At 46.2% G+C, this 21678-nt stretch overlaps 1 protein-coding gene across 6 annotated transcripts in view; it reads left to right on the plus strand.

Annotated features, from left to right (window-relative positions):
- Positions 1–21678, plus strand: part of BAZ2A (bromodomain adjacent to zinc finger domain 2A) — a 441771-nt gene that overhangs the window by 149250 nt on the left and 270843 nt on the right. For all 6 annotated transcript variants that reach the window (XR_010211400.1, XM_063952546.1, XM_063952545.1 and 3 more), the window contains exons 2-3: positions 10606–10743; positions 12606–13118. Coding sequence is in view for 5 of the 6 variants with exons in the window: in XM_063952543.1 (XP_063808613.1) it covers positions 10606–10743; positions 12606–13118 (651 nt within the window). In the remaining variant the exon portion in view is untranslated. The remainder of the gene's footprint in view (positions 1–10605; positions 10744–12605; positions 13119–21678) is intronic.

Genomic DNA, 21678 nt, shown 5'->3' on the forward strand with positions numbered 1-21678 from the left:
CAGCTGTTTTATCTTCAGCAACCCAGCTTTTCCTGGAACACCAGCTGGCACAATCCTGGGTTATCTCCATTGCTACAGTCGGGCCTGGTAAGGACTTTCCATCTAGAAGATCATAAGAACTATCTCACACTACCAGTGCCCTGTGGCTCCTGCCATCCTGTAGTACCCAGGAACTGTATTTATTCTTTGCTGACTTTTACGTTTTCTTTTACTGCTGCTGTGTTGCGGAGTTGTCATAATAAACATCATTGACTTTTATCCAAGTTGTCGTGGTCACGCCTTCGGGCAGTTATTATTCATGTTACTTACATGTCCAGGGGTCTGATACAACCTCCCAGGTTCCGGTACATCTCAGCCCCTACAACTGAGGCTGCCTCCCGTCAGCTCAGGCCCTCAGTTGTGACAGTAAGCACTGACCTAATGAATCCAGCCGGAGACCAGGATCAAGCGGCCAGGCCGATGCAAGAACTGGCAGCCCGACTAGAACATCAGGAGGCTGCACAGGGCCACATCATCCGCTGTCTCCAGGATCTCTCTACTCGGCTGGATGGGATTCAGACAACTCTCCGTGGATCAGGCGCGTCTGGTGCGTCAACCACAGTGACTCCAGCTATAACCCCACCCACCTTACTCATTTCTGCTCCACGTCTTCATCTTCCAACGCCAGCAAAATTTGACGGATCTCCAAGATTCTGCAGGGGATTTCTCAACCAGTGTGAGATTCAGTTTGAGCTACAACCTGGCAATTTTCCCAGTGACCGTACAAAAATTGCCTACATTATTTCTCTTCTCAGTGGCTCAGCCCTTGATTGGGCATCACCGTTATGGGAGAGGTCCGACACCCTGCTATCTTCCTACACTGCCTTCGTGTCAACATTCAGGCGCATCTTCGACGAGCCAGGCCGGGTAACCTCGGCTTCATCCGAGATTCTCCGTTTACGCCAGGGGTCACGTACTGTAGGACAATATCTGATACAGTTCCAGATCCTGGCATCCGAACTGGCATGGAACGACGAGGCCCTGTATGCTGCATTCTGGCATGGCTTATCTGAGCGTATTAAAGATGAGTTAGCTACCAGAGACTTACCTTCTAAGTTAGATGAGCTAATCTCACTCTGCACGAAAGTTGATTCACGTTTCAGAGAGAGAGCAACTGAGCGTGGAAGATCATCTGCTCCAAAATCTTCTGCTCCTCCTCCTCGTCAACTGTCACCATCTAAAGATGAGCCCATGCAACTTGGCCGTTCCCGTTTAACTCCTGCTGAGCGCCGAAGACGTCTCTCCGAGTTTCTCTGTCTCTATTGTGCAGCTCCGTCTCACACCATTAATGCCTGTCCCAAACGTCCGGGAAACTCCAAATCCTAGCTCGCCAAGGAGAGGGCCGGCTAGGAGTAATGATCTCCTCTCCATCTCCTCAAGATTGTAATCTCCCAGTCTTGCTTCAAGTTGCTCAACGTTATCGGAACGTCATTGCCCTCCTTGATTCCGGAGCAGCTGGGAACTTTATTACCGAAGCCTATGTTAAACGGTGGTCCCTACCCACCGAGAGACTTCCTTCGTCCATTTCTTTAACTGCCGTGGATGGCAGCAAAATTTTTGATGCAGTTATTTCTTTAAGGACTCTACCAGTTCGTCTGAGAGTGGGAGTTCTTCATTCCGAACTTATTTCTTTTTTAGTGATTCCAAGAGCCACACATCCTGTGGTCCTGGGCCTTCCATGGCTCCGTCTTCACAATCCTACAATTGATTGGACGACTACGCAAATCCTGGCATGGGGTTCCTCCTGTGCTGAGACATGTTTGTTTAAAGTATTGCCTGTCTGTTCTTCCTCCCCCAGGTCGTCTGATGTTCCACCTCCTCCATATCAAGATTTCACGGATGTGTTCAGTAAAGCTTCTGCTGATATCCTTCCTCCTCATAGAGAATGGGACTGTCCGATTGATCTCGTTCCAGGGAAGGTTCCACCTCGAGGCCGAACTTATCCGTTGTCTCTGCCTGAGACGCATTCTATGGAGGAATATATTAAAGAGAACCTAGCAAAGGGGTTCATTCGACCTTCTTCTTCTCCAGCCGGCGCAGGCTTCTTTTTTGTAAAAAAGAAAGATGGTGGTCTGCGGCCGTGCATCGACTACAGAGGTTTGAACGACATTACCATCAAGAACCGTTATCCTTTACCCCTGATTACTGAGCTCTTTGACAGAGTTAGCGGAGCTACCATCTTTACAAAGCTGGACTTGCGAGGTGCATACAATCTCATCCGGATCCGTGAGGGTGACGAGTGGAAGACCGCCTTTAACACCCGTGACGGACATTATGAGTACCTCGTCATGCCCTTCGGATTGAGCAATGCTCCAGCTGTCTTCCAGCATTTTGTCAATGAGATCTTCAGAGACATTCTATACCGTCATGTCGTGGTCTATCTAGACGATATCCTCATTTTTGCCAACGATTTAGAGGAACATCGTTTTTGGGTTAAAGAGGTTCTGTCCCGTCTCCGTGTCAATCATCTCTATTGCAAATTAGAAAAATGCGTCTTTGAAGTCAAGTCCATTCCGTTTCTAGGGTACATTGTGTCCGGTTCCGGACTAGAGATGGATCCTGAGAAACTACAAGCAATCCAAAATTGGCCGGTACCCTTAACCCTCAAAGGGGTCCAGAGGTTCTTAGGGTTCGCCAACTATTACCGAAAGTTTATACGAGACTTTTCCACCATTGTGGCGCCTATTACTGCTTTCACTAAGAAGGGTGCTAACCCGTCCAAGTGGTCTGAAGAAGCCATGCAAGCATTTCATCTTTTAAAACAAAGGTTCATCTCTGCGCCTGTTCTGAAACAGCCTGACATCGACTCTCCTTTCATCTTAGAGGTGGATGCCTCCTCCGTTGGAGTAGGAGCGGTGTTATCTCAGAGGGCTAAAGATGGCCATTTACACCCTTGCAGTTTCTTCTCCCGGAAGTTCTCCCCAGCTGAGCGCAACTATGCCATTGGCGACCAGGAGTTGCTAGCCATCAAGCTCGCTCTAGAAGAGTGGAGGTATCTGTTGGAGGGAGCTTCTCATTCAATCACCATACTTACAGACCACAAGAACCTTTTATACCTGAAGGGCGCACAATGTCTCAACCCTCGTCAGGCCAGATGGGCACTTTTCTTTTCCAGGTTCGACTTTAAACTCCAGTTCTGTCCGGGCTCTCAGAATCGCAAGGCCGATGCCCTTTCCCGCTCATGGGAGCAAGAAAATGAGTCAGAGTCTTCAGACAAGCATCCTATTATCAATCCGTTGGCATTCTCCACGGTAGGGATGGACTCTACGCCCCCATCAGGGAAAAGTTTTGTGAAGCCGATGCTAAGGAAGAAGCTCATGCATTGGGCCCATGCTTCCCGTTTTGCCGGACATACAGGTATCCAAAAAACCCTGGAGTTTATCTCTAGGTCCTATTGGTGGCCAACTCTGAAAAAGGACGTCTTGGAGTTTATTGTATCTTGCCCAAAGTGTGCCCAACATAAAGTATCCCGCCAGTCGCCTGCGGGGCAACTGGTTCCACTATCCGTTCCCCGTCGACCATGGACCCACTTGTCGATGGATTTCATTACAGACTTACCCATGTGCAACAAGTTCAATACCATCTGGGTGGTAGTTGACCGGTTCACCAAGATGGCACACTTCATTCCTCTCACCGGTCTTCCGTCAGCTTCCAAGTTGGCTCAAGTATTCATACAAGAGATCTTCCGACTCCACGGTCTTCCTGAAGAAATTATTTCAGATCGAGGAGTTCAATTCACAGCCAAATTCTGGCGAAGTTTATGTCAAGTCCTCCAAGTCAAGCTAAAGTTTTCCACGGCTTACCATCCTCAGACCAATGGTCAAACCGAGAGGGTGAATCAGGACTTGGAGGCCTTCCTCCGCATCTATGTGTCCTCCTCTCAAGATGACTGGGTTCAATTACTTCCCTGGGCCGAGTTCTGTCATAACAACCAGTATCATTCTTCATCTGCTTCAACACCATTCTTCACTAACTTTGGATTCCACCCTAAAGTCCCTGAGTTCCAACCGCTTCCAGCAACTTCTGTTCCCGCAGTGGATATCACCTTGCATCAGTTTGCCAATATCTGGAAGAGCGTACGATCAGCTCTGCTCAAGGCATCGTTCAGGTACAAGAAGTTTGCGGATAAGAAGCGTCGAGCAGTTCCTGCTCTCAAGGTGGGTGATCGGGTATGGTTATCCACGAAGAATTTGAGGTTAAGAGTTCCCAGTATGAAGTTTGCACCTCGCTATATCGGTCCTTTCAAGATTGAACAAGTCATTAATCCTGTTGCTTACAGACTTCAGTTGTCTCCCTTCTTAAAAATACCCAGGACATTCCATGTTTCCCTGTTGAAACCGCTGATCTTGAATCGGTTTCATTCCTCACTTCCTCCAACTCCGAAAGTCCAAACTCAACGAGGCGTTGAGTATGAAGTGGCCAAGATCCTGGACTCACGTCACCGTTACGGTCAACTACAGTATCTTATTGACTGGAAGGGTTACGGCCCTGAGGAACGTTCATGGACCAATGCTTCTGATGTCCATGCTCCTGCCTTGGTCCGGAGATTCCATTCCAAGTTTCCTCAAAAGCCAAAGAAGTGTCCTGGGGCCACTCCTAAAGGGGGGGGTGCTGTCACGATCCGGGTATCTGGACGCCATTTCTTACCCATCAGATGCCTCCTAAGGCTGGCTCAGCGCTCCAGGACCGGATCCCATCTGTTATCCTAATGTTCACATTCCTGCATCCTCTCCTGTCTCTCTGAGACGCTGTCACAGTAACGCCTTATTACATCTGGCATGGCGTCTCCCGCGGCCTCCGCCGCCGTCCCTGAGCTTCTGCATGCAGAGTGTCAGAGTGGCGATTACGTCAGCCGCGGCCTCCGCTGTGTCCGCGTGGTTGGATGTGCACTTGTCAGCCTGGCGTCTTCTGTCTCCAGTGGCCGGCGCCGCCATTACTGTTTTCATTACCACATGGATTACAAACCAAACTTCCCTCCAAGTGTCTGCATGGGCGCAGCCATCTTGGATTCTGTCAGCTGATCATTTCCTCCAATCTGTTGTCAGTATTGTTAATCTGCATAATTGCCTAGCCAATCCCTTCCTTGCTGCAGGTATAAATACACTGTGCCTGAGCAAGGAAGGCGTCAGTGCTTTGGTTGTCAAACCTAGTTCCTGTTTGTCTCTCTCCTGTGATTGTCTTCCAGGTTCCAGCTCCTGTCTCAAGACTTCCACCATAGAGACCCGCACCAGCATTCCACCTGCGGTGTAGCCTGACTCTCCAATCCATTGTGGATTCATCTGTTTCCAGCTACAACATTACCTGCTTCCAGCTCAGCTTCCAGCAGAGTACAGCTTCCCTTAAAGGGCCGGTGTCCTTTCTACACTTTACCACTCTCCACCGGTATTATTATTTCTCCGCTCTCAAGTTCTACATTTCAGTTCATATTTCATCGCTCCCAAGTTCATTTATTATTTAACTGGTTCCAGCCAGTATCCACTCCGTGCTAACAACAGTCTGGTTCCAGCCAGTATCCACAGCAGCTGTTTTATCTTCAGCAACCCAGCTTTTCCTGGAACACCAGCTGGCACAATCCTGGGTTATCTCCATTGCTACAGTCGGGCCTGGTAAGGACTTTCCATCTAGAAGATCATAAGAACTATCTCACACTACCAGTGCCCTGTGGCTCCTGCCATCCTGTAGTACCCAGGAACTGTATTTATTCTTTGCTGACTTTTACGTTTTCTTTTACTGCTGCTGTGTTGCGGAGTTGTCATAATAAACATCATTGACTTTTATCCAAGTTGTCGTGGTCACGCCTTCGGGCAGTTATTATTCATGTTACTTACATGTCCAGGGGTCTGATACAACCTCCCAGGTTCCGGTACATCTCAGCCCCTACAACTGAGGCTGCCTCCCGTCAGCTCAGGCCCTCAGTTGTGACAGGTGGCGACTTACGAGGCCATTCCATTCGGCAGGTTCCATGCGAGAACTTTTCAATGGGATCTTCTGGACAAGTGGTCCGGGTCTCATCTACAGATTCATCAGATGATCACCCTGTCCCCCAGGGCCAGGGTATCTCTCCTGTGGTGGCTGCAGAGTGCTCACCTTCTGGAGGGTCGCAGGTTCGGCATTCAGGACTGGGTTCTGGTAACCACGGACGCGAGCCTCCGAGGTTGTGTAGCAGCCACACAGGGGAGAAACTTCCAGGGTCTCTGATCAAGCCAGGAGGCTTGTCTTCACATCAACGTGCTGGAGTTGAGGGCCATATACAACGCCCTTCGACAAGCGGAAAATTTGCTTCGCGACCTACCGGTTCTGATCCAGTCAGACAACATCACCGCAGTGGCGCATGTAAACCGCCAAGGTGGAACAAAGAGCAGAGTGGCAATGGCAGAAGCCACCAGGAATCTTCGCTGGGCGGAAAATCATGTATGCGCCATGACAGCAGTCTTCATTCCGGGAGTGGACAACTGGGAAGCAGACTTCCTCAGCAGACACGATCTACATCCAGGAGAGTGGGGACTTCATCAGGAAGTCTTTGCAGAGATTGCAAGTCGGTGGGGACTGCCTCGGATAGACATGATGGCGTCACGCCTCAACAAGAAACTACCGAAGTATTGCGCCAGGTCGAGGGACCCTCAGGCAGTGGCAGTGAACGCCCTGGTGACACCATGGGTGTTTCAGTCGGTCTATGTGTTCCCTCCTCTTCCACTTATCTCAAAGATATTGAGAATCATAAGACGAAGAGGAGTACAGACAATTCTCATTGTTCCAGATTGGCCGCGAAGGGCCTGGTATCCGTCTCTGCAGGAAATGCTCACAGAAGATCCGTGACCTCTTCCTCTCAGAGAGGACCTGTTACAACAGTGGCCCTGTCTGTTCCAAGACTTACCGCGGCTGCGTTTGATGGCATGGCGGTTGAACGCCGTATCCTAGCGGAAAAGGGCATTCCGGATGAGGTCATTCCTACTCTGATAAAGGCTAGGAAAGACGTGACAGCGAAACATTATCACCGTATATGGCAAAAGTATGTATCTTTGGTGTGAGTCCAGGAATGCTCCTCCGGTGGAATTCCATTTGGGCCTTTCCTTCACTTCCTACAGACGGGAGTGAATTTGGGCCTAAAATTAGGTTCCATTAAGGTTCAGATTTCGGCCCTATCCATTTTTTTTCAGAAGGAATTGGCTTCTCTCCCAGAAGTCCAGACTTTTGTGAAGGGAGTGCTGCATATCCAGCCTCCTTTTGTGCCTCCAGTGGCACCCTGGGACCTTAACGTGGTGTTGCGGTTCCTTAAGTCTCACTGATTTGAACCACTTAAAACGGTGGAATTAAAATATCTCACTTGGAAAGTGGTCATGTTGTTGGCCTTGGCAATCGGCAAGGCGAGTGTCTGAGTTGGCGGCTTTATCTCACGAGCCCCTATCTGATTTTCCATGTGGATAGAGCAGAGTTGCGGACTCGTCCTCAATTTTTGCTCAAGTTGGTTTCTTCTTTTCATATGAACCAACCTATTGTGGTGCCTGTGGCTACACGGGACTTGGAGGATTCCGAGTCCCTTGATGTGGTCAGGGCATTGAAAATTTATGTGGTCAGAGCGGCTCAGGTTAGGAAAACAGAGGCACTGTTTGTTCTGTATGCAGCCGACAAGGTCGGCGCTCCCGCTTCGAAGCAGACTATTGCTCGCTGGATCTGTAACACGATTCAGCAGGCTCATTCTACGGCTGGATTGCCGTTACCGAATTCTGTAAAGGCCCATTCCACTAGGAAGGTGGGCTCTTCTTGGGCGGCTCCCCGAGGTGTCTCGGCATTACAGCTGTGCCGAGCTGCTACTTGGTCGGGTTCAAACACCTTTGCGAAGTTCTACAAGTTTGATACCCTGGCTGATGAGGACCTCATGTTTGCTCAATCGGTGCTGCAGAGTCATCCGCACTCTCCCGCCCGTTTTGGAGCTTTGGTATAATCCCCATGGTCCTTACGGAGTCCCCAACATCCTCTAGGACGTAAGAGAAAATAAGATTTTAAACCTACCGGTAAATCTTTTTCTCCTAGTCCGTAGAGGATGCTGGGCGCCCGTCCCATTGCGGACTACATCTGCAAGACTTGTATATAGTTTTTGCTTACTTAAGGGTTATGTTACAGTTTTGATCAGTCTGGGGCTGATGCTGTTTTGTTTCATGCTGTTAACTGGTTCGCATATTCCATGTTATACGGTGTGGATGGTGTGGGCTGGTATGAATCTTGCCCTTAGATTAACAAAAATCCTTTCCTCGTACTGTCCGTCTCCTCTGGGCACAGTTTCTCTAACTGAGGTCTGGAGGAGGGGCATAGAGGGAGGAGCCAGTGCACACCCATATCTAAAGTTCTTTTTAGTGCCCATGTCTCCTGCGGAGCCCGTGCATTCCCCATGGTCCTTACGGAGTCCCCAGCATCCTCTACGGACTAGGAGAAAAAGATTTACCGGTAGGTTTAAAATCTTATTTTTCCCTGTTACTTTGCGCAGCCATTTCTACTCTAATTTCTGTTTTACGGATTCAACCTCCCTATGTCCCACCTGTGGCTCCTTGGGATTTGTCAGTGGTTCTGGAGGTTTTGCAAGAGTCTCCGTTTGAACCTCTTGAATCTGCGGAACTTAAGTGGCTTTCCCTCAAGGTCTTGTTTCTGCTGGCTATTGCCTCTGCTAGACGGGTCTCAGATTTGGGTGCCTTGTCTTGTAGGTCCTCCTATCTGATTTTTCACTGTGACCGGGCGGTTCTTCAAACGCCCCCTTGTTATCTACCTAAGGTGGTGTCTTCTTTCCATCTTAACCAGGAGATTGTGGTTCCTGCCTTTGTCTCTCTGGATTTATCCTCCAAAGAGCGGTCTTTGGATGTGGTACAGGCTCTCCGTATCTATGTGAAGAGGACAGCCTCCGTTAGGAAGTCTGATTCTCTCTTTGTACTGTTAGGTTTTCACAAACGTGGCTGGCCTGCTAACAAGCAGACCTTGGCCAGATGGATTAGAATGGTGATTGCACATGCTTATGTACAGGCTGGCCTTCCATCTCCTGCTACCATCAAAGCCCATTCTACTCTGTCTGTTGGACCTTTTTGGGCGGCCCGCCGTGGTGCGACCCTTGAACAATTGTGCAAGGCGGCTACGTGGTCCTCAGTGGACACGTTCATAAGGTTCTATGCCTTTGATACTTCCGCCTCCCAGGATGCTTCCTTTGGACGCCAGGTTCTTGTGCCCGCTACAGTGCACCGCTTTAGGACATCCGTGATGTTATTCCTTGTGGAATACCAGTGTACCCCGCTGCAGAAAAGGAGATTTATGGTAAGAACTTACCCTTGTTAAATCTCTTTCTGTAATGTACACTGGATTCCACAGGGTGCCCACCCTGACGCACTTAGCTTCTTTGTGTTGGTATGGCATTAGTCGCTGTTACCTTCTCATGTGGTGTCTGTGGCTACTAACTGTTGTCATCTCTCTTACCTGCTACTGCATTGGACTGGTTGACAAAACTGAGCTCCTGTGCACGGAGGCGGGGTTATAGAGGAGTCGGCACTGAGCATCTTGGGAACAGTCAAAGCTTTTATCCTGTTGGTGCCTCGGATCAAGATCCTACTCTACACCCTGATGTTATTCTCTGTGGAATCCAGTGTACCTCGCAGAAAGAGATTTAACAAGGGTAAGTTCTTACCATAAATCTTCTTTTATCCTGGGTGATAAATTAGTAATTAACATTTTCTACAAATAGGCAGTTTATTTAATAACTGGTTACACACAATGATGCTTACACTATATGTGTATGTAGAGCTACATACACATTAGCTAAGTGAGTAATTAAAATAGATACAGTATTAGCCAGAGTGTTCATGTGCTTAAACTGCGTTTGCTCAGATCGTATTGAATACATGTTCATGTCTGTATTGTGATGTTTGTAACATGGCTACTTTTTGCTTGTTGTGTCAGTAATTGTGTAGTTGTGATTTCACAGTATTTTTGTATCACTGTTGTTTTATGTTTTTTCCTGAAAAGGTGATTTCCCAATTTCAGTTACACATTTATTATTTGTGGACGTAGCACCCTCTACCCTGTATGTTCGTGTGGTTTCCCTGTCTAGGTTGTGTTACTCAAGGTGCCCTATTTGGAATGACTTTACTTAATGTAGTTACCTACTTTTGTAGTCTGGTTTTTTAACCTGACTCCAATCACCGTCATAATATCTCTACCCCTCATTGTCTTAGGTGTTTTATATTCAAACCAAATGGCCCAAAGTTGTCCAGTAATGATTGCGATCCATCAAGATTTAATTTACTCCCAGCAGAAAAGGCAGTCAGCCGGTGGTTGCTATTGCTAATGGAGTCACATAAATACTACATGGTTGGTCATATCCATTTGGCAATTATGCCAATCAGCTGGCACTTCACATATGGCCAACATTTCGTATGTGTGTGGTGGTGGGAGGCAGTATTTGTCCTTTAGCTCATTTTTACATTCCTATTAGCTATAGTGCTCTTACAAATGCTGTATGTTTTGTAATTCTCATTCTTTCTTTCTGCGAATGTGCGGTATATGATTTAATGTGTGACTTTTGTGTTTTAGACATGGACACAAACAATCACTTTTCCAGCACTGGCCAACCTCCATTACCTAGCCCCTCAGGTCTGAAACAGCTGCCTCAATTGATGGAACCAGTTTACACAAATAACTCTCTTTTAAGATTTCCTCAACAAGTAAAAGGTAAGTAGTGCCTCTAAAATCTGTGATTTGTGTACATGGCGTTGTCAGGCGTTCAGTTTATGTGAGTAATGTACATTTTTTGCCTTTTAAGGATTTACCTGTTTTGGAATTTTCAGATTTTATTTTACACTCTTCCAAGGTTTACATTCTTTCACCTTATCAACATGGCATATTTATAATGATATTTGCGATTGCTATAGTAGCCTATTATTATTATTATTATTATTATTATTATTATTATTATTAATATTTTTTATTTTTATTTAAAATATAAAATTCAAAATCATTTTTTATTATTTATATTGTAATCCGTTACAGCAGGGTGTTCAGCATGTAGCCCTCCAGCTGTGGAACTGCACATCCTAGCATACCCTGCCATAGTTTTGCTATTAGTTAATGCTAAAACTGTGGCAAGGTATGCTGGGATGTATAGTTGGAGGGCTGCATGTTTAGAACCCCAAGACTAAATATTGATATTTAATGTGTTTCTTAATTAGCTTGTGTGGGGTTGGGTACGGGAGAATGGAGTTGACAATGCCGGTGGTCACATGACTGACACCGGCATCCTGACGGTCAGAACCAGTCAGCTAGATGGCAAGTATTCTAACCCCCTCCTACCCCTAAACCTAACCCTTCCTTCCAGCAGCCTGACCCTTACCTTCTTTTCCGTAGCTTAACCATAACCCTCTCTCTGCAGCCTTAACCTAACAATCGCAGACATACTTGCGTTCGGGATGTTGACTGTTGGGTTTTCGGTGTCTGTATTCCAGCGCCGGTCTTCTGACAGCCGGCATCCCATACAGTCAACTACCTTGTGTGAGGGGAGTCTTTGTAACCTGGTCTTCAGTCTCTAGTCAGTGGTGGTACACTAATGGCTTTATAGTCCTGTACTCTGAGATTACATTATTTTGATCTTGCAAAACTGGAGGATGTTAATTCTGCTGACTCGCGTGTTATGAGAACAAATGACTTGAAATTTCCTACAATACCCTGTAGAGTTTAGTCTTGACATGCTGTTATAATTGAGAATATAAAACACAGGTATTAGATCTATTATGTGCAGCGCTTGAGTCTTTAGTTTCTCTCTGTAAATTGGTGCACCATGCTTAAAATATTCTAAATTGCTGTAAAAAATGACCCTCCTCTCCTCCTGAGCCTATTTAGCAGTGCTTTTCCCAAGGACTTTTTGTAGGCGACTTCAATTATTAGCATCAAACACTGCTTTGCTTATTTGTTTATAGAGTAGGATGCAGCCCCCTTACTGTTACAGCAGCGGGTGCTATTCATTTCGTAGGAATATAAATGGTTTATTGATCAACTTTTATTTGTTTATTCTGTGTCTTAGCTCCATTATAGCATAAAAACTGGAAACTAACTCCATACTAATGCCTGTAGCAGTGGTTACCAAACTGGGTGCTTTGGGGCACTTGCAGGGGTGCCCTGGGTTGCTGGTCCTGGATTAATTCAAAATATTTATGGTCCTTTGTAATATGCAAAATCAGTGCTGGTGGCTGTCAATCATAAAATGCGTGGCCAAATAGAAGCAAATCCTGTCCCTCATCACATAACTGGACCTAAGGATGACCTAAAACACAATATACTTAATTTAATATTTTTTTTCCCTGAATTTCTCAATAAAGGAACTTTTGTCCTAGGGGTGCTGTGATAAAAATTCTGGTACTCTAGGGCGTCATGGTTCAAAAAAGTTGGGGACCACTGGCCTGTAGTCTTTGGAGTTGGAAAGTCCACAAGTGCACATGTGTGTGATGTTTTGGTGTCACGTACTATGGTATGTGTATATGTTTACTATATAATATATGTATAATTGTTTAGTAAGTACATTTTTGAATTATTTCCTCCAGGTCTGAATTACGAAATGCCAGTAAATCGCCTAATCTCCCCCTCTATACCCAGTAGTCCTCACGGGATATTTGCATCAGATGCCAGTGCTGTTAATCATCCCGCATCCAATACTTTTGACTACCTCTGGAAATACCCCAAGTCTCCTATTGTGAAGGACAGCAATGGGCTTAGTACGCATCAAGTGAATGGTTCAACATCATCTGTGACGAACGGCCCCTTGAGTAAAGGAAGCTCACAGGACACCTGGGAAAACTCAGAATCCAGCCGTCCAGCCTCTCTCACTTTTAGCAGTCAAGACTTGTGTAATTTTAGCAATTCTAATGTAAAAGTGGCAGCTGCAGCAAATGAAGCGCACTGCTTTTCTGAAGCATCACGACCTGCCCCTGTATTGATATCTGCTGTGCAGGCTCTCTCTCCTTCATCTGATCAGGGAACAGAGTCCGATGAAGGCAAGCTATTGGAAGATGATGGCAGACTGACGGATACATTGGAACCCTCTGGTGTTGAAATAGGTGTGTATAACTCTTCCTTAAGCTTGTTACAGACCTGATATGATTACTGTTCTTCTAACACACACAGGGGGATATTCAATTAGCCGTAGTAATTTACCTCTGCTAATTGACCCCCTAGGAATATTGTAACCAATGTCGGCCATCATTGGGGATTCTTTTCCGCTTTCCTGAGGCAGTAAAAAAAAAAAAATATATTTCCAGATAACAGCCCATATCAGCCCTGTTTTTTGCCCCCGTAGCCATGTTTTCATCCAGAAATGAAAACCATTTCAGTAGAAAGAAACGGGGCTTAATTGAATTGCCCAAAGCTAACCACTGGACAATAAACTGAGAAAAACTCCCATTTTTGTTTTTTCTTCCGAAAATGTATGTTGTCTAATTGAATATCCCTGACCAGTTTTAGGTTTTTTTTAAACTGGACTTCCTTCAACATATGGATAGAATAAATAAGTGGCCATTGAACATAGCAAGCAGGTGAATAACAAACAGTATAACTACAGCACTTTGTAAATAAAACTAGAACAAGAAAAATGTGTATAGACACTATAAAAATTCCAGGTGACTCATAGCCAATTTACTGCCAGCAAATAACTTAAGTAAACTCGTAATTTATTTTAAATAAAGTTATCGTTATTGAGGTCAATGGATGCTCCTCCCTCTGTCCTCTAAAAGTTTACCCTGGATCGTGGTTTAACCTGACTGTCTCCTAAATCCTGCAGTAAAAGGTTGTGCCTGGCTGAAGTTTTACCCATACCTACTCATTTGATTTCTTCAGCCAGGTATGCCTGCTGCTGCCTGCCCTCCCAGGCGAATATGTTAAATATCATTTGGCAAGATTAATTTGGCAATTGAGGATGAAAGGAATTGTTTACAGGAGTGAAATAGCAATAACTCCCCAATAACATCTAGCTTAACATCTACTGAGATGCTCTGTTGCCATAGAGATGACCTGGAAGCTACTGTTTCTGATCATTGGTTGATTGGTAGAGGAGCAACACTGAGAAGGTAATGCTGTGACTGATCTTTCCTCCCTGGAAACATCAGTGCAATGTGGGAGTACGGCTTAATAAATTAGTGCGAACATAAAAATGACGTAATTACTTGTCCTACGATGTTGTAGTTCTTCCTCAATATATTCTCAACGTAATTAGCAAATTGTTGGTGGAAGTCATGTGTGGGTGTGTTTATAGTATGAATCAAAGCACATTTGTAAAAAAATAAAAATAACATTGGCTTTCTAGAACACTAGATGTCAATAAGAACATGGCAGTCCTTGCCAGGTGCAGTGAAATGAACAACTGACCCGGCTGTGTATTTCTGAAAAGAAAATTTAATAGAATGTCATATAATTGTTCTAAATGTACGAATATCTATATATTGCTATCATTTAATTTCATAAATTTAAAACACTTGCAAAAAATAGCTTTCTCTGCACTTTGTATTTGTCGATAATGGTGTATTTTTTATAGTTAAGTGCTCCTTGACCTTTTTTCAGAGCATCAAGAATTGCTCATTTCAAACCTAACCGCGGGGTCTGGTGTTTCTCACTGGAAACCAGTATGTTCATTATCTCAGAGGTCTCCTCAGCAGCGTATTTGCCCTCTGGGAGTGTGTCCCGCGATCCAGGTTCATGCTGAGCTGTGTCTCTAGAGCGGTGGTGGGTTGCAGCCGAGGCATCTAGCTGTCTGACTGCATCAGATATGCCTCTACATAACTGTGTTCTGCACTGGACTCCACTGCCATCATAACTGCTTCCATGTATGCCGGCTGCTGCACTTTCCCTCTCTGGGGCCCAGGTTTTGTGGTTTGTTTTTGTTTTTTCTTCCACTCTCTTCTAGAGTGCCTTTCTGGCCTCCCCTTTCCCTTGCGATTATATATATATATATATATATATATTTCTCTAACGTCCTAAGTGGATGCTGGGGACTCCGTAAGGACCATGGGGAATAGCGGCTCCGCAGGAGACTGGGCACATCTAAAGAAAGCTTTAGGACTATCTGGTGTGCACTGGCTCCTCCCCCTATGACCCTCCTCCAAGCCTCAGTTAGATCTCTGTGCCCGAACGAGAAGGGTGCACACTAGGGGCTCTCCTGAGCTTCTTAGTGAAAGTTTTAGTTTAGGTTTTTTATTTTCAGTAAGACCTGCTGGCAACAGGCTCACTGCATCGAGGGACTAAGGGGAGAAGAAGCGAACTCACCTGCGTGCAGAGTGAATTGGGCTTCTTAGGCTACTGGACATTAGCTCCAGAGGGACGATCACAGGCCCAGCTTGGATGGGTCCCAGAGCCGCGCCGCCGGCCCCCTTACAGAGCCAGAAGGCAGAAGAGGTCCGGAAAATCGGCGGCAGAAGACGTCCTGTCTTCAACAAGGTAGCGCACAGCACTGCAGCTGTGCGCCATTGCTCTCAGCACACTTCACACTTCGGTCACTGAGGGTGCAGGGCGCTGGGGGGGGGGCGCCCTGAGACGCAATAAAAACACCTTGGATGGCAAAAAATGCATCACATATAGCTCCTGGGCTATATGGATGCATTTAACCCCTGCCAGAATACATAGAAAAACGGGAGATAGGCTCCGCCCCCTTCTCGGCGGCCTTATCTCCTCAGCACACTGGCGCCATTTTCCCTCACAGCTCCGTTGGAGGGAAGCTCCCTGGCTCTCCCCTGCAGTCACTACACTACAGAAAGGGTTAAAAAAGAGAGGGGGGCACTAATTAGGTGCAGTATTAACTATACAGCAGCTATAAGGGGAAAAACACTTATATAAGGTTATCCCTGTATATATATATATATAGCGCTCTGGTGTGTGCTGGCAAACTCTCCCTCTGTCTCCCCAAAGGGCTAGTGGGGTCCTGTCCTCTATCAGAGCATTCCCTGTGTGTGTGCTGTATGTCGGTACTTTTGTGTCGACATGTATGAGGAGAAAAATGATGTGGAGACGGAGCAGATTGCCTGTAATAGTGATGTCACCCCCTAGGGGGTCGACACCTGAGTGGATGAACTGTTGGAAGGAATTACGTGACAGTGTCCGCTCTGTATAAAAGACAGTGGTTGACATGAGACAGCCGGCTACTCAGCTTGTGCCTGTCCAGACGTCTCATAGACCGTCAGGGGCTCTAAAGCGCCGTTACCTCAGATGGCAGATATAGACGCCGACACGGATACTGACTCCAGTGTCGACGGTGAAGAGACGAATGTGACTTCCAGTAGGGCCACACGTTACATGATTGAGGCAATGAAAAATGTTTTACACATTTCTGATAATACGAGTACCACCAAAAAAGGGGTATTATGTTCGGTGAGGAAAAACTACCTGTAGTTTTCCTGAATCTGAGAAATTAAATGAGGTGTGTGATGATGCGTGGGTTTCCCCCGATAACAACTGATAATTTCTAAAATGTTATTGGCATTATATCCTTTCCCGCCAGAGGTTAGGGTGCATTGGGAAACACCCCCTAGGGTGGATAAAGCGCTCACACGCTTGTAAGGGCTCTACCTTCGCCTGAGATGGCCGCCCTTAAGGATCCTGCTGATAGAAAGCAGGAGGGTATCCTAAAAGGTATTTACACACATACTGGTGTTATACTGCGACCAGCAATCGCCTCAGCCTGGATGTGCAGTGCTGGGTTGGCGTGGTCGGATTCCCTGACTGAAAATATTGATACCCTAGATAGGGACAGTATATTTTTGCCTATAGAGCATTTAAAAGATGCATTTCTATATATGCGTGATGCACAGCGGAATATTGGCCGACTGGCATCAAGTCTAAGCGCGTTGTCCATTTCTACCAGTAGAGGGTTATGGACACGTCAGTGGTCAGGTGATGCGTATTCCAAACGGCATTTGGAAGTATTGCTTTATTAAGGGGAGGAATTATTTGGGGTCGGTCTTTCAGACCTGGTGGCCACGGCAACAGCTAGGAATTCCACGTTTGTACCCCAGGTCGCCTCTCAACATGAGAAGACGCCGTATTATCAGGCGCAGTCTTTTCGTGGATAAGCGGGCAAAAGGTTCCTCATTTCTGCCCCGTGACAGAGGGAGAGGAAAAAGGCTGCAGAAATCAGCCAGTTCCCAGGAACAGAAACCCTCTCCCGCCTCTGCCAAGCCCTCAGTATACGCTGGGGCTTTACAAGCAGAATCTGGCACGGTGGGGGGCCCGTCTCAATGAATTTCAGCGCGCAGTGGGCTCACTCGCAAGTAGACCCCTGGATCCTTCAGGTGATATCTCAGGGGTACAAATTAGAATTCGAGACGTCTCCCCCTCGCCGTTTCCTAAAGTCGGCTTTACCGATGTCTCCTTCTGACAGGGAGACAGTTTTGGAAGCCATTCACAAGCTGTATTCCCAGCAGGTGATAATCAAGATACCCCTCCTGCAACAGGGAACGGGGTCATTATTCCACACTGTTGTGGTACCGAAGCCGGACGGCTCGGTGAGACCGATTCTAAATCTAAAATCTTTGAACACTTACATACAGAGGTTCAAATTCAAGATTGAGTCACTCAGAGCAGTGATTGCGAACCTGGAAGAAGGGGACTACATGATGTCTCGGGACATCAAGGATGCTTACCTTCATGTCAAAATTTACCCTTCTCACCAAGGGTACCTCAGGTTTATGGTACAGAACTGTCACTATCAGTTCAGACGCTGCCGTATGGATGGTCCACGGCACCCCGGGTCTTTACCAAGGTAATGGCCGAAATGATGATATTCCTTCGAAGGAAGTGAATTTTAGTTATCCCTTACTTGGACAATTCCCTGATAAGGGTAAGATCCAGGGAACAGTTGGAGGTCGGTGTAGCACTATCTCAGGTAATGTTGCGGCAGCACGATTGGATTCTCAATATTCCAAAATCGCACCTGGTTCCGACGACGTGTCTTCTGTTCCTAGGGATGATCCTGGACACAGTCCAGAAAAAGGTGTTTCTCCCGGAGGAGAAAGCCAGGGAGTTATCCGAGCTAGTCAGGAACCTCCTAAAACCGAGCCAAGTCTCAGTGCATCAATGCACAAGGGTTCTGGGTAAAATGGTGGCTTCCTACGAAGCAATCCCATTCGGCAGATTCCACGCAAGAACTTTCCAGTGGGATCTGCTGGACAAATGGTCCGGGTCGCATCTTCAGATGCATCAGCGGATAACCCTGTCACCAAGGACAAGGGTGTCCCTCCTGTGGTGGTTGCAGAGTGCTCATCTTCTAGAGGGCCGCAGATTAGGCATTCAGGACTGGGTCCTGGTGACCACGGATGCCAGCCTGCGAGGCTGGGGAGCAGTCACACAGGGAAGGAATATCCAGGGCTTATGGTCAAGCCTGGAGACATCACTTCACATAAATATCCTGAAGCTAAGGGACATTTACAATGCTCTAAGCTTAGCAAGACCTCTGCTTCAAGGTCAGCCGGTGTTGATCCAGTCGGACAACATCACGGCAGTCACCCACGTAAACAGACAGGGTGGCACAAGAAGCAGGAGGGCAATGGCAGAAGCTGCAAGGATTCTTCGCTGGGCGGAAAATCATGTGATAGCACTGTCAGCAGTATTCATTCCGGGAGTGGACAACTGGGAAGCAGACTTCCTCAGCACGACCTCCACCCGGGAGAGTGGGGACTTCACCCAGAAGTCTTCCACATGATTAAAAACTCGACAGGTATTGCGCCAGGTCCAGGGACCCTCAGGCAATAAGCTGTAGACGCTCTGGTAACACCGTGGGTGTACCAGTCAGGGTATGTGTTCCCTCCTCTGCCTCTCATACCCAAGGTACTGAGATTGATAAGATGGAGAGGAGTAAGCACTATATTCGTGGTTCCGGATTGGCCAAGAAGGACTTGGTAACCGGAACTTCAAGAGATGCTCACGGAGGATCCGTGGCCTCTACCTCTAAGAAGGGACCTGCTCCAGCAAGGACCCTGTCTGTTCCAAGACTTACCGCGGCTGCGTTTGACGGCATGGCGGTTGAACGCCGGATCCTGAAGGAAAAAAGGTATTCCGGATGAAGTCATCCCTATCCTGATCAAAGCCAGGAAGGATGTAACCGCAAAAACATTATCACGCAATTGGCGAAAATATGTTGCGTGGTGCGAGGCCAGTAAGGCCCGACGGAGGAAATTCAACTAGGTCGATTCCTACATTTCCTGCAAACATGAGTGTCTATGGGCCTGAAATTGGGGTCCATTAAGGTTCAAATTTCGGCCCTGTCAATTTTCTTCCAAAAAGAACTAGCTTCAGTCCCTGAAGTTCAGACGTTTGTAAAAGGGGTACTGCATATACAGCCTCCTTTTGTGCCTCCAGTGGCACTTTGGGATCTCAATGTAGTTTTGGGTTCCAAAAGTCACATTGGTTTGAACCACTTAAATCTGTGGAGTTAAAAATATCTCACATGAAAAGTGGTCATGCTGTTGGCCCTGGCCTGGGCCAGGCGCGTGTCAGAATTGGCGGCTTTATCCTGAAAAAGCCCTTATCTGATTTTCCATTCGGACAGGGCGGAATTGAGGACTCGTCCTTAGTTTCTCCCCAAGGTGGTTTCAGCGTTTCACCTGAACCAACCTATTGGTGGTGCCTGCGGCTACTAGGGACTTGGAGGACTCCAAGTTGCTAGACGTTGTCAGGGCCCTGAAAATATATGTTTCCAGGACGGCTGGAGTCAGGAAATCTGACTCGCTGTTTATCCTGTATGCACCCAACAAGCTGGGTGCTCCTGCTTCTAAGCAGACTATTGCTCGTTTGATTTGTAGTACAATTCAGCTTGCACATTCTGTGGCAGGCCTGCCACAGCCAAAAATCTGTAAATGCCCACTCCACAAGGAAGGTGGGCTCATCTTGGGCGGCTGCCCGAGGGGTCTCGGCTTTACAACTTTGCCGAGCAGCTACTTGGTCAGACTTGGTCAGGAGCAAATACGTTTGTAAAATTCTACAAAATTGATATCCTGGCTGAGGAGGACCTGGAGTTCTCTCATTTGGTGCTGCAGAGTCATCCGCACTCTCCCGCCCGTTTGGGAGCTTTGGTATAATCCCCATGGTCCTTACGGAGTCCCCAGCATCCACTTAGGACGTTAGAGAAAATAAGAATTTACTTACCGATAATTCTATTTCTCATAGTCCGTAGTGGATGCTGGGCGCCCATCCCAAGTGCGGATTGTCTGCAATACTTGTACATAGTTATTGTTACAAAAATCGGGTTATTATTGTTGTGAGCCATCTTTCAGAGGCTCCTCTGTTATCATGCTGTTATCTGGGTTCAGATCACAGGTTATACGGTGTGATTGGTGTGGCTGGTATGAGTCTTACCCGGGATTCAAAATCCTTCCTTATTGTGTACGCTCGTCCGGGCACAGTATCCTAACTGAGGCTTGGAGGAGGGTCATAGGGGGAGGAGCCAGTGCACACCAGATAGTCCTAAAGCTTTCTTTAGATGTGCCCAGTCTCCTGCGGAGCCGCTATTCCCCATGGTCCTTACGGAGTCCCCAGCATCCACTACGGACTATGAGAAATAGAATTATCGGTAAGTAAATTCTTATTTTATATTTATATATATATATATATATATATATATATATATATATATATAAATAAAAACAAAAATGAAGTGCAAAGGAGCGCCTAATGGTGTTTAGAGCGAAAGGTGATAAATCACCCTGTGGAACGTGAGAAAGTGTAGAATTACAAAGTATAATTTATCTCTTTACACGTCTTCAGTTCTGATGACACTTTGGTGCATGTAAAAACAAAAAGAGAAACATAGTGTGTACTGTATAAAACCAGTAACTCTTAATTAGGAACCTAGCTGGTCCCAATAACCGAATAAGAGTATGGTAACATAAAAAAATATATAGATTTAATATACAGTCCTGAAGCAAATGCAGGTAACAAACGTACAGGATATAGATAAAATCAGCTTATCAGTCCACTCTGGGATTGGGACTTGCTGCTTAAACCTGAACTTCCCAGAGTGGACAGATAAGCTGTTTTTATTCTATTATCCTGTACGTTTGTTACCTGCATTTGCGTCAGGAATTTTTACTTATTCGCCATAATGTTATGAAACTGGGATTTACTGCTTAATCATGAATGGTCCCAGAGTGGACTGATAAGCTGATTTTATCTATATCCTGTACGTTTGTTACCTGCATTTGCTTCAGGACTGTATATTAAATCTATATATTTTTTTTATGTTACCATACTCTTATTCGGTTATTGGGACCAGCTAGGTTCCTAATTAAGAGTTACTGGTTTTATACAGTACACACTATATTTCTCTTTTTGTTTTTACATGCACCAAAGTGTCATCAGAACTGAAGACGTGTAAAGAGATAAGTTATACTTTGTAATTCTACACTTTCTCACGTTCCACAGGGTGATTTATCACCTTTCGCTCTAAACACCATTAGGCGCTCCTTTGCACTTCATTTTTGTTTATCTTTAACCCACCTCTGGGCAGGAGCTGCCACCCACTAAGAGTTGGGGGTTGTTTTAATATTATTAGAGCCACATATTCATTATACACCGTTGTTTATATCAGGATCGTCCTAGGCGCTATTCTCCATTTTTTCTATATATATATATATATATATA

The sequence above is a fragment of the Pseudophryne corroboree genome, chromosome 2, assembly GCF_028390025.1.
Source record: "Pseudophryne corroboree isolate aPseCor3 chromosome 2, aPseCor3.hap2, whole genome shotgun sequence".
NCBI lineage: Eukaryota > Metazoa > Chordata > Amphibia > Anura > Myobatrachidae > Pseudophryne > Pseudophryne corroboree.